Here is a 12,701-nt window from a genome sequence, read left to right as displayed (position 1 = left end):
TCAGTGAGGATACCATTAACACCACAGGCCTTTTTGGGTTGGAGGGTTTGTATTTTGACCTGTAGTTCATTCAATGTAATTGGACAATCCAGTGGGTTCTGGTAGTCTTTAATAGTTGATTCTAAGATTTATATTTGATCTTGTATATGTTTTTGCTGTTTGTTCTTTGTTATAGGGCCAAAAAGATTGGAGAAGTGGTTTACCCATACATCTCCATTTTGGATAGATAACTCTTTGTGTTGTTGTTTGTTTAGTGTTCTCCAATTTCCCCAGAAGTGGTTAGATTCTATGGATTCTTCAATTACATTGAGCTGATTTCTGACGTGCTGTTCCTTCTTTTTCTGTAGTGTATTTCTGTACTGTTTTAGTCATTCACCATAGTGAAGGCGAAGGCTCAGATTTTATGGTTAGATAGGTTTCTCAACATCTATCTTAGGTTTTTGCATTATTCCTCAAACCATGTGTCATTCTTGTTAATTTTCTTCGGTTTTCTGTTAGAATTTTTTAGATTTGATAGGGAAGCTGAGAGGCCAAATATACTGTTTAGGTTTTTACTGCAAAGTTTACTGTACACCTTCACTATTACAGTGGAACGTTTTGTCCAAGAAGTTTTTGATAGGTTTCCTTCCATCTATAGCATTTCTAAAATTATTCAGTTCCTTTGGCTTTGATGCCTCATGATTGAGTATTGCTCTGTTCAAGTAGACTGTGATTTTGCTTTGATCTGATGTCAGTGGTCTGACTGTGAATGCTCTGAGAGAGTCTGGGCTGAGGTCAGTGATAAAGTAGTCAACAGTGCTACTGACAAGAGATGAGCTATAGGTGTACCTACCATAGGTGTCCCCTCGAAGCCTACCATTGACTATGTACATACCCAGCGTGCGACAGAGCTGCAGGAGTTGTGACCCGTTTTTGTTGGTTATGTTGTCGTAGTTATGCCTAGGGGGGCATATGGGGGAGGGAATGCTGAAACTCTCACACTCAACACTGGTTATTAACAGGTTATTAACACCAACACTGGGGTTAATTTATACCACTGAGTGTTAATTTAACACTTGAATCAAAACTTTAAATGTTAAACTGAAAAATCAACACTAGTAACACTGACCAATTTGCTGTGAATGGATCAAAACATATGTATCTTTCTTGTATATGGTTTATTACTAGATCTGAATATCATAGGTGTCATGACAGAATATGGCAATATATTTTGTTGCAACAATTCACCCTCTGTGTTTCGTTCGTCTCCCATTGTTTCACAATCTCATTTGCAGATGGAAAATAAATCTCTCTTTCTATAAATGTCTATCTCTCTATTTCCCTCTCTAACTCTCTCTCTCTGAAGGCTAGTTGAGGGTGCCATTTGTCTGAAGGCGTGCAGGTGTGGGAATACTGTGTCCTACTTTTTAAAATTAGACTTTTGCTTATGATGAGTCCTTACGCCAAAGAGCCTACCTCAAATACAAAGCTCTGGGATTTAACAGCCAGTTTGGTTGGTTTCAGAAGAAGTGTTTATTATTAGTTCGTACTCTATCTGTTGATTCATCCACAGTCAAGCTGGATAAGGATAAGTACACTTTTCTTCCCATGTACACGTTTCAGAAGTGCATCATCACAAACTCATCACAAACTCAGACAACCCCAGACAAGGCTGATGTAGAAAAAACATCAATTTCTGTGGCTAATCAATGATACTATTTTGGATGTTCAAATGTAGGATCTTAATTTGAGCCAGTTTGCTAAAGCAGGAAAATAATCCCGCAGCAACAGGAAATGTTAATTATTTATGTGGATTATAATTTCTGGAGATTTTTGTAGGAGTTGATACATTTTTCTGTCTGAAATTTTAAAGTGGAAATTACAAACTTCAGAAGCCTTTTTTAACCTCAAATACACTGCAGGAAAGTTCTCCTGCAACATGATGATCAAATTAAGATCTACATCTGTAGGGTGAGCGAGTCAGGCGGATTTCAGTAAACCAGAATATTTGATAGTACTCTGGCTCTGTGTGCAACTATTTGGTAGATCATGTACTCTTGCAATATATCCAGAAGGCAACTATTTGTAGTGCCTCAATCAATTGAGTTTAAAGAACCAAAATAGCATCTCAAAATAATGTAAATACCTGCTTATTGTTTTAAACACTGAAAGTTGTGTGTTTTGACCCCTCCGAAATGAGGTTAACCATGTCTCTCTATTTCTCCCTTTCTATTCTCCTCTCTCGCTATCTCTCGTCTCCCTCCCTCACTCCACAGCTAGTATCGTCCGGACCAAACAGTGGTGTGAGATGGTCCCATGTCTGGACGATGAGGGCTGTGACCTGTTAATCAATACATCTGGATGGACTTGTACACAACCAGGAGGCAGAGTCAAAACCACTACGGTGAGTTTTATTTACAGAATGTATATTAATTATCACTATGTTTGAAAGCACATAATGGGGGTAACTCCTTGGAATAAGAATTACCAGAATGTTAACTTGAATAGGAATGTCAATTGTAGTCATTCTAATTCCATCAACCACCAATGTGTAGCCTTAACCCAGTGTGAACACTCCCTCACTCACTCACTCACTCACTCACTCACTCACTCACTCACTCACTCCACCACAAGCCATGACTTGGTTCCCATGTCAGAGTTAGCTCCCGACAGTTCCACAGTTCCATCCCAGAGTTAGCTACACTAGCTGGCAGCAGACAGCAGAATGCTCATATTAATGAATCCAACCCTAGCCAGGTACACCTAAGCAAGCGTACCTAAAACGCTTCTCCCCTCCATCCTACTTTTCCCCAACAACACAGTGGTTTGATTACCTGTTCATCGCTCGAAATTAGTTTGAATTAAGGTTCCCTCTTAAAGCTAATGACTGGAGCGGATGGAGTCTTCACGGCAGGTATTTTGGGGAGAGAAAGCAACCTCTCTCCCTTGCTTCACTCACGCACACACTGTACGACTACAGTAAAACACTGTTGAACGCACAATAAAATACCTTAAATATGTTTTACAGAATTATTGCTCTAGATTGCACTGCATTATGGGTAAAATGATGAAAAATACGGTTGTTAACTGTAACTGGAAGCCTCCTGTAAAAATGACTCTAACATACATTATTTCTTTACAGTAATAGCTTTGCGTACTGTAGATTTAAATGTTCTGTTTCACACACCAACCTCAATGCTGTCAGGTGAGACGAATGAATATCAGCCAATTTTAGTAAAAAAAATATATTTATACAGTATCAGTCAAAAGTTTGGACACACCTACTCATTCAAGGGTTTTTCTGTATTTTTACTGTTTTCTACAAGAAAATAGTAAAATTAACCTTCCAACCAGGATTTCTGTAAATCCCATTATGTTGGCTTTGCAGTGATGTGTGATTTCTATTGGAATTTAGCCAGTGTTAAGGCTTATAGCTACAATTTGTACTCACCCGCAACCTCTATTCATAATGACTGCCAGGGTTAAGAGGAATCTACCTAAGCCATTTAAACTGGAACAACCATTTCAGTAAAGGGTCTAAAAGTTCAATGATTGGATTAGTTTAGATAACAATTATTTATCTTTGTGGAGCATAACATTTAATCAATCAATCACTCAATGTACAGTTGAAGTCGGAAGTTTACATACACTTAGGTTGGAGTCATTAAAACTCGTTCTTCAACCACTCCACAAATTTCTTGTTAACAAACTATAGCTTTGGCAAGTCGGTTAGGACATCCACTTTGTACATGACACAAGTAATATTTCCAACAATTGTTTACAGACAGATTATTTCACTTATAACTCACTTTATCACAATTACAGTGGGTCAGAAGTTTACATGCACTAAGTTGACTGTGCCTTTAAACAGCTTGGAAAATTCCAGAAAACTATGTCATGGCTTTAGAAGCTTCTGATAAGCTAATTGCCATCATTTGATTCAAATGGAGGTGTCCCTGTGGATGTTTTTCAAGGCCTACCTTCAAACTCAGTGCCTTTTTGCTTGATATCATGGGAAAATCAAAAGAAATCAGCCAAGACACTCTAGTCCCAGACTGTTATAAACCTATATCCATCCTGCCCTGTCTTTCTAAAGTCTTCGAAAGCCAAGTTAATAAACAGATCACTGACCATTTCGAATCCCACCGTACCTTCTCCGCTGTGCAATCTGGTTTTCGAGCTGGTCACAGGTGCACCTCAGCCACGCTCATGGTACTAAACGATATCATAACCTCCATCGATAAAAGACAGTAGAGTGCAGCCGTCTTCATCGACCTGGCCAAGGCTTTCGACTCTGTCTTGGTTTCTCAAATGACTGCCTCGCCTGGTTCACCAACTACTTCTCAGTCAGGGTTCAGTGTGTCAAATCGGAGGGCCTGTTGTCTGGACCTCTGGCAGTTTCTATGGGGGTACTACAGGGTTCAATTCTCGGGCCGACACTTTTCTCTGTATATACAGTGGGGAGAACAAGTATTTGATACACTGCCGTTTTTGCAGGTTTTCCTACTTACAAAGCATGTAGAGGTCTGTAATTTTTATCATAGGTACACTTCAACTGTGAGAGACGGAATCTAAAACAGAAATCCAGAAAATCACATTCTATGATTTTTCAGTAATTCATTTGCATAAGTATTTGATACATCAGAAAAGCAGAACTTAATATTTGGTACAGAAACCTTTGTTTGCAATTACAGAGATCATACGTGTCCTGTAGTTCTTGACCAGGTTTGCACACACTGCAGCAGGTATTTTGGCCCACTCCTCCATACAGACCTTCTCCAGATCCTTCAGGTTTCGGGGCTGTCGCTGGGCAATACGGACTTTCAGCTCCCTCCAAAGATTTTCTATTGGCTTCAGGTCTGGAGACTGGCTAGGCCACTCCAGGACCTTGAGATGCTTCTTACGGAGCCACTCCTTAGTTGCCCTGGCTGTGTGTTTCGGGTCGTTGTCATGCTGGAAGACCCAGCCACGACCCATCTTCAATGCTCTTACTGAGGGAAGGAGGTTGTTGGTCAAGATCTTGCGATACATGGCCCCATCCATCCTCCCCTTAATACGGTGCAGTCGTCCTGTCCCCTTTGCAGAAAAGCATCCCCAAAGAATAATGTTTCCACCTCCGTGCTTCACGGTTGTACTCATCCTTCTTCTTCCTCCAAACACGGCGAGTGGAGTTTAGACCAAAAAGCTCTATTTTTGTCTCATCAGACCACATGACCTTCTCCCATTCCTCCTCTGGATCATCCAGATGGTCATTGGCAAACTTCAGATGGGCCTGGACATGCGCTGGCTTGAGCAGGGGGACCTTGCGTGCACTGCAGGATTTTAATCCATGACGGCGTAGTGTGTTACTAATGGTTTTCTTTGAGACTGTGGTCCCAGCTCTCTTCAGGTCATTGACCAGGTCCTGCCGTGTAGTTCTGGGCTGATCCCTCACCTTCCTCATGATCACTGATGCCCCACGAGGTGAGATCTTGCATGGAGCCCCAGACCGAGGGTGAATGACCGTCATCTTGAACTTCTTCCATTTTCTAATAATTACGCCAACAGTTGTTGCCTTCTCACCAAGCTGCTTGCCTATTGTCCTGTAGCCCATCCCAGCCTTGTGCAGGTCTACAATTTTATCCCTGATGTCCTTACACAGCTCTTTGGTCTTGGCCATTGTGGAGAGGTTGGAGTCTGTTTGATTGAGTGTGTGGACAGGTGTCTTTTATACAGGTAACAAGTTCAAACAGGGGCAGTTCATACAGGAAATGTGTGGAGAACAGGAGGGCTTCTTAAAGAAAAACTAACAGGTCTGTGAGAGACGGAATTCTTACTGGTTGGTAGGTGATCAAATACTTATGTCATGCAATAAAATGCAAATTAATTACTTAAAAATCATACAATGTGATTTTCTGGATTTTCTCACAGTTGAAGTGTACCTATGATAAAAATTACAGACCTCTACATGCTTTGTAAGTAGGAAAACCTGCAAAATCGGCAGTGTATCAAATACTTGTTCTCCCCACTGTATCAACAATGTCGCTCTTGCTGCAGGTGATTCCCTGATCCACCTCTACGCAGACGACACCATTCTGTATACATCTGGCCCTTCTTTGAACACTGTGTTAACCTCTCTAGGGGGTGTGGGACGGTAGCGTCCCACCTGGCCAACATCCAGTGAAATTGCAGAGCACAAAATTCAAAAATACTCAATTAAAATATTTAACATTCTTGAAAATATATGTGTTATACATCAAAATAAAGCTTAACTTCTTGTTAATCCAGCCGCCGTGTCAGATTTCAGAAAGGCTTTACGGCAAAAGCAAACCATGCGATTATCTGAGGACAATACTCAGCACACAAAACATTACGTGCAGTTACCAGCCAAGTAGATTAGTTCGATAAAGTCCCTCTTTATATCTAAAAACCTCAATTTTGTTGGCGCGTTTTGTTCAGTAATCCAATGGCTCAAATGTGGTCACAAGAGGCAGACGAAAATTCCAAATAGTATCCGTAAAGTTCGTAGAAACCTGTCAAACGATGTTAATAATCAATCCTTTATAATCAATAATATACTGCTCAAAAAAATAAAGGGAACACTTAAACAACACAATGTAACTCCAAGTCAATCACACTTCTGTGAAATCAAACTGTCCACTTAGGAAGCAACACTGATTGACAATAAATTTCACATGCTGTTGTGCAAATGGAATAGACAACAGGTGGAAATTATAGGCAATTAGCAAGACACCCCCAATAAAGGAGTGGTTCTGCAGGTGGTGACCACAGACCACTTCTCAGTTCCTATGCTTCCTGGCTGATGTTTTGGTCACTTTTGAATGCTGGCGGTGCTTTCACTCTAGTGGTAGCATGAGACGGAGTCTACAACCCACACAAGTGGCTCAGGTAGTGCAGCTCATCCAGGATGGCACATCAATGCGAGCTGTGGGAAGAAGGTTAGCTGTGTCTGTCAGCGTAGTGTCCAGAGCATGGAGGCGCTACCAGGAGACAGGCCAGTACATCAGGAGACGTGGAGGAGGCCGTAGGAGGGCAATAACCCAGCAGCAGGACCGCTACCTCCGCCTTTATGCAAGGAGGAGCAGGAGGAGCACTGCCAGAGCCCTGCAAAATGACCTCCAGCAGGCCACAAATGTGCATGTGTCTGCTCAAACGGTCAGAAACAGACTCCATTAGGGTGGTATGAGGGCCCGACGTCCACAGGTGGGGGTTGTGCTTACAGCCCAGCACCGTGCAGGACGTTTGGCATTTGCCAGAGAACACCAAGATTGGCAAATTCGCCACTGGCGCCCTGTGCTCTTCACAGATGAAAGCAGGTTCACACTGAGCACATGTGACAGACGTGACAGAGTCTGGAGACGCTGTGGAGAACGTTCTGCTGCCTGCAACATCCTCCAGCATGACCGGTTTGGCGGTGGGTCAGTCATGGTGTGGGGTGGCATTTCTTTGGGGGGCCGCACAGCCCTCCATGTGCTCGCCAGAGGTAGCCTGACTGCCATTAGGTACCGAGATGAGATCCTCAGACCCCTTGTGAGACCATATGCTGGTGCCGTTGGCCCTGGGTTCCTCCTAATGCAAGACAATGCTAGACCTCATGTGGCTGGAGTGTGTCAGCAGTTCCTGCAAGAGGATGGCATTGATGCTATGGACTGGCCCGCCCGTTTCCCAGACCTGAATCCAATTGAGCACATCTGGGACATCATGTCTCGCTCCATCCACCAACGCCACGTTGCACCACAGACTGTCCAGGAGTTGGTGGATGCTTTAGTCCAGGTCTGGGAGGAGATCCCTCAGGAGACCATCCGCCACCTCATCAGGAGCATGCCCAGGCGTTGTAGGGAGGTCATACAGGCACGTGGAGGCCACACACACTACTGAGCCTCATTTTGACTTGTTTTAAGGACATTACATCAAAGTTGGATCAGCCTGTAGTGTGGTTTTCCACTTTAATTTTGAGTGTGACTCCAAATCCAGACCTCCATGGGTTGATAAATTGGATTTCCATTGATTATTTTTGTGTGATTTTGTTCTCAGCACATTCAACTATGTAAAGAAAAAAGTATTTAATAATATTATTTCATTCATTCAGATCTAGGATGTGTTATTTTAGTGTTCCCTTTATTTTTTTGAGCAGTGTATTTCAACCGGACAAAAGCTTCGTCAAAAATAAAAGGAAAACAAGAAAGGCGTGCTCTCGGTCTTGTGCAGTAACCAGCTCTGAGGACATCCCAGGGTCCACTCAGTCAATGTTGTCATTCTCCCTCATTTTTCAGATTAAAAGCCTGAAACAATGTCTAAAGACTGTTCACAACTAGTGGAAGCCATAGGGAACGGAATCTGGGTTCTATCCCTTTAAATGGTGGATATCCTTTCATTGGAAAAACAGCCATTTCAAAGTAATGGCACTTCTTGGATGGATTTACCTCAGGTTTCCGACTCACAGAAATTATTTTAACAGTTTTAGAAACTTTAGAGTGTTTTCTATCCAAATCTACCAATTATATAGCTTCTGGACCTGAGTAGCAGGCAGTTTATTTTGGGCACGCTTTTTATCCGGAGGTGAAAATTATGCCCCCTACCCTAATGAAGTTAACTAACCTCCAAACGAGCTTCAATGCCATACAACACTCCCTCCGTGGCCTCCAACTGCTCTTAAATGCTAGTAAAAACAAATGCATGCTTTTCAACCGTTCGATGCCCACACCCGCCCACCCGACTAGCATCAGTACTCTGGACGGTTCTTACCTCGAATATGTGGACAACTACAAATACCTAGGTGTCTGGTTAGACTGTAAACTCACCTTCCAGACTCATATTAAACATCTCCAATCCTAAATTAAATCTAGAATCGGCTTCCTATTCGCAACAAAGCCTCCTTCACTCACGCCGCCAAACATACCTTGTAAAACTGACTATCCTCGACTTCGGCGATGTCATTTACAAAATAGCTTCCAATACTCTACTCAGCAAACTGGATGCAGTCTATCACAGTGCCATCCGTTTGTCACCAAAGCCACTTATACTATCCACCACTGCGACCTGTATCCTCTAGTGGGCTGGCCCTCGCTACATATTTGTCGCCAGACCCCGCTGGCTCCAGGTCATCTATAAGTCTATGCTAGGTAAAGCTCCAAAGCTCCACTGGTCACGATAACAACACCCACCCGTAGCACGCGCTCCTGCAGGTTTATCTCACTGGTCATCCCCAAAGCCAACACCTCTTTGGCCGCCTTTCCTTCCAGTTCTCTGCTGCCAATGACTGGAACGAATTGCAAAAATCGCTGAAGCTGGAGACTTATATTTCCCTCACTAACTTTAAACATCAGCTATCTGAGCAGCTAACCAATCGCTGCAGCTGTACATAGCCCATCTGTAAATAGCCCACCCAATCTACCTACCTCATCCCCATATTGTTTTTATTTACTTTTCTGCTCTTTTGCACACCAGTATTTCTACTTGCACATCACCATCTGATCATCTATCAATCCAGTGTTCATTTGTTAAATCGTAATTACTTCACTACTATGGCCTATTTATTGCCTTACCTCCTCACGCCATTTGCACACACTGTATAAATACTTTATTCTTTTTCCTATTGTATTATTGACTGTATGCTTGTTTATTCCATGTGTAACTCTGTGTTGTTGTTTGTGTCGCACTGCTTTGCTTTATCTTGGCCAGGTCGCAGTTGTAAATGAGAACTTGTTCTCAACTAGCTTACCTGGTTAAATAAAGGTGAAATACATTTTTTTAAAAGACCTCAGAAAAACAATTGTAGACCTCCACAAGTCTGGTTCATCCTTGGGAGCAATTTCCAAATGCCTGAAGGTACCACGTTCATCTGTACAAACAATAGTACACAAGAATAAACACCATGGGACGATGCAACCATCATACCGCTCAGGAAGGAGACGCGTTCTGGCTCCTAGAGATGAACGTACTTTGGTGCAACAAGTGCAAATCAATTCAAGAACAACAGCAAAGGACCTTGTGAAGATGCTGGAAGAAACAGGTACAAAAGTATCTATATCCACAGTAAAACAAGTCCTATATTGACATAACCTGAAAGGGCCGCTCAGCAAGGAAGAAGCCACTGCTCCAAAACCTCCATAAAAAAAGCCAGACCACGGGTTGCAACTGCACATGTGGACAAAGATCTGATGAAACAAAAATAGAATTGTTCGGCCATTATGACCATCGTTATGTTTGGAGGAAAAAGGAGGACGCTTGCAAGCTGATGAACATTATGCCAACCGTGAAGCACGGGGGTGGCAGCATCATGTTGTGGGGGTGCTTTGCTGCAGGAGGGACTGGTGCACTTCACAAAATAGCTGGCATCATGAAGATGGAAAATTATGTGGATATATTGAAGCAACATCTCAAGACATCAGTCAGGAAGTTACAGCTTGGTCGCAAATGGGTCTTCTAAATGGACAATGACACCAAGCATACTTCCGAAGTTGTGGCAAAATGGCTTAAGGACACTAAAGCCAAGGTAATGGAGTGGCCATCACAAAGCCCTGACCTCAATGCTATAGAAAATTTGTGGACAGAACTGAAAAAGCGTGTGCGAGCAAGGAGGCCTACAACCCTGACTCAGTTACACCATCTCCTTCAGGAGGAATGGGCCAAAATTCACCCAACTTATTGTGGGAAGCTTGTGGAAGGCTACCCGTAACATTTGACCCAAGTTAAACAATTTAAAGGCAATGCTACCAAATACTAATTGAGTGTATGTAAACTTCTGACCCACTGGGAATGTGATGAAAGAAGTAAAAGCTGAAATAAATCATTCTCTCTACTATTATTCTGACATTTCATATTCTTTAAATAAAGTGGTGATCCTAACAAGACAGGGCATTTTTACTAGGATTAAATGTCAGTAGTTGTGAAAAACTGAGTTTAAATGTATTTGGCTAAGGTGTATGTAAACTTCTGACTTCAACTGCACATGCGAAAACACATTTATTAAAAACAATTTTTAAAAAATCCACCTGCAGAAGAGCAAGTTAATTTGTCATTATATCTTAAAAAAATGTAGTTGGTGTGAATTCTCATTTAGTTTTGAGTCAGTACCACAAAAACCTTTTAGTAGTAATTTCATTGACTTTGATTACAACTTACTATAAATATTTGACTTAAAAATGCCTTGCGGTTTACAGTGTACCGTATTTCTGGATCACAAAATACCTTTTGACCTCTAGTGGTTGCATGGTATTGTTTTTTGGGGTCATTAACATATTTTGAGGCATGACTTCTAAGAGGCTACCTTTGTTACACCCATGAGTGAGAGTGCTGTACCAATTTAACTAATATGTGTTAGTAGCTTTCAAACAACAATATGTGTGTAGGGGACAGATTGGATTGTCAATAAGCCTCAAACCTTGGTTGAGTATTTGCTATGTTTTGCTCTGTAGTCACTGCAAATTTGGAAGCGTTTGTTAAGGCCTCTAGAAGTGTAAGTTATTCATACATATTTGATGTACAGTGTATATACACTACCGTTCAAAAGTTTGGGACCACTTAGAAATGTCCTTGTTTTTTAAGGAAAAGCATTCTGTAATCACCTCTTCACTGTTGACGTTGAGACTGGTGTTTTGCGGGTACTATTTCATGAAGCTGCCAGTTGAGGACTTGTCTGTTTCTTAAACTAGACGCTCCAATGTACTTGTCCTCTTGCTCAGTTGTGCACCGGGTCCTCCCACTCCTCTTTCTATTCTGGTTAGAGCCAGTTTGCGCTGTTCTGTGAAGAGAGTAGTACATAGCGTACGAGATCTTCAGTTTCTTGGCAATTTCTTGCATGAGATAGTCTTCATTTCTCAGAACAAGAATAGACTGACGAGTTTCAGAAGAAAGGTCTTTGTTTCTCGCCATTTTGAGCCTGTAATCTAACCCACAAATGCTGATGCTCCAGATACTCAACTAGTCTAAAGAAGGCCAGTTTTATTGCTTCTTTAAATAAACACAACAGTTTTCAACTGTGCTAACATCATTGCAAAAGGGTTTTCTAATGATCAATTAGCCTTTTAAAATGATAAACTTGGATTAGCTAATACAATGTGCCATTGGAACACAGAAGTGATGGTTGCTGATAATGGGCCTCTGTATGCCTACGTATGTGGATATTCCATAAAAAGATCTGCCGTTTCTAGCTACAATAGTCATTTACAACATGAACAATATTTACTGTATGTCTACACTGTATTTCTGATCATTTTGATGTCATTTTAATGGACAAAAAATGTGAATTTTTTTCAAAAGCAAGGACATTTCTAAGTGACCCCAAACTTTTGAACGGTAGTGTATATATACTGTATATATTTGATATGCTGTAATATAAAAAAACATTACTTAACAGCCAACCTGCTTGCACCAATCTCATGCAATTACAGTAAAATAGTGTAAAATATAAACCCTGACTCCCCACAATGAATTCAAATAATTTATTCATTCATTTAGCTGGCATGTCTGCTGCCAGTATAATGCTGTAAATTTACAGGGAAAAGTTTTACAACGCGCACACCCACCGTCGCTTCCCTCTCTAACCGTGTCGCAAACACTATCCTGCCTCCACTCATTAGTAATTTAATACTGTTAATTTGGGCACATTTGTTACGCAGCTGTCTCTCTCTCCCCAATTTGCCTCCCCACCCGCTCTTTGTGAACTCTGACCAGCGTAGGTCCCATCATTAATTAATCTGTCATATTTAAGTCATCAGCTG

At 41.7% G+C, this 12,701-nt stretch overlaps 1 protein-coding gene across 1 annotated transcript in view; it reads left to right on the top strand.

Annotated features, from left to right (window-relative positions):
* The window catches only part of tafa5a (TAFA chemokine like family member 5a), a 172,868-nt gene that overhangs the window by 146,831 nt on the left and 13,336 nt on the right, over positions 1 to 12,701 (top strand). Inside the window, exon 3 of the mRNA XM_014152786.2 lies at positions 2,256 to 2,383. Coding sequence (XP_014008261.1) covers positions 2,256 to 2,383 — 128 coding nt within the window. The remainder of the gene's footprint in view (positions 1 to 2,255; positions 2,384 to 12,701) is intronic.

This window comes from Salmo salar, chromosome ssa17, assembly GCF_905237065.1.
Source record: "Salmo salar chromosome ssa17, Ssal_v3.1, whole genome shotgun sequence".
NCBI lineage: Eukaryota > Metazoa > Chordata > Actinopteri > Salmoniformes > Salmonidae > Salmo > Salmo salar.
The sequence above is the reverse complement of the archived record's forward strand: the minus strand, read 5'-3'. Positions and strand labels throughout refer to the sequence as shown.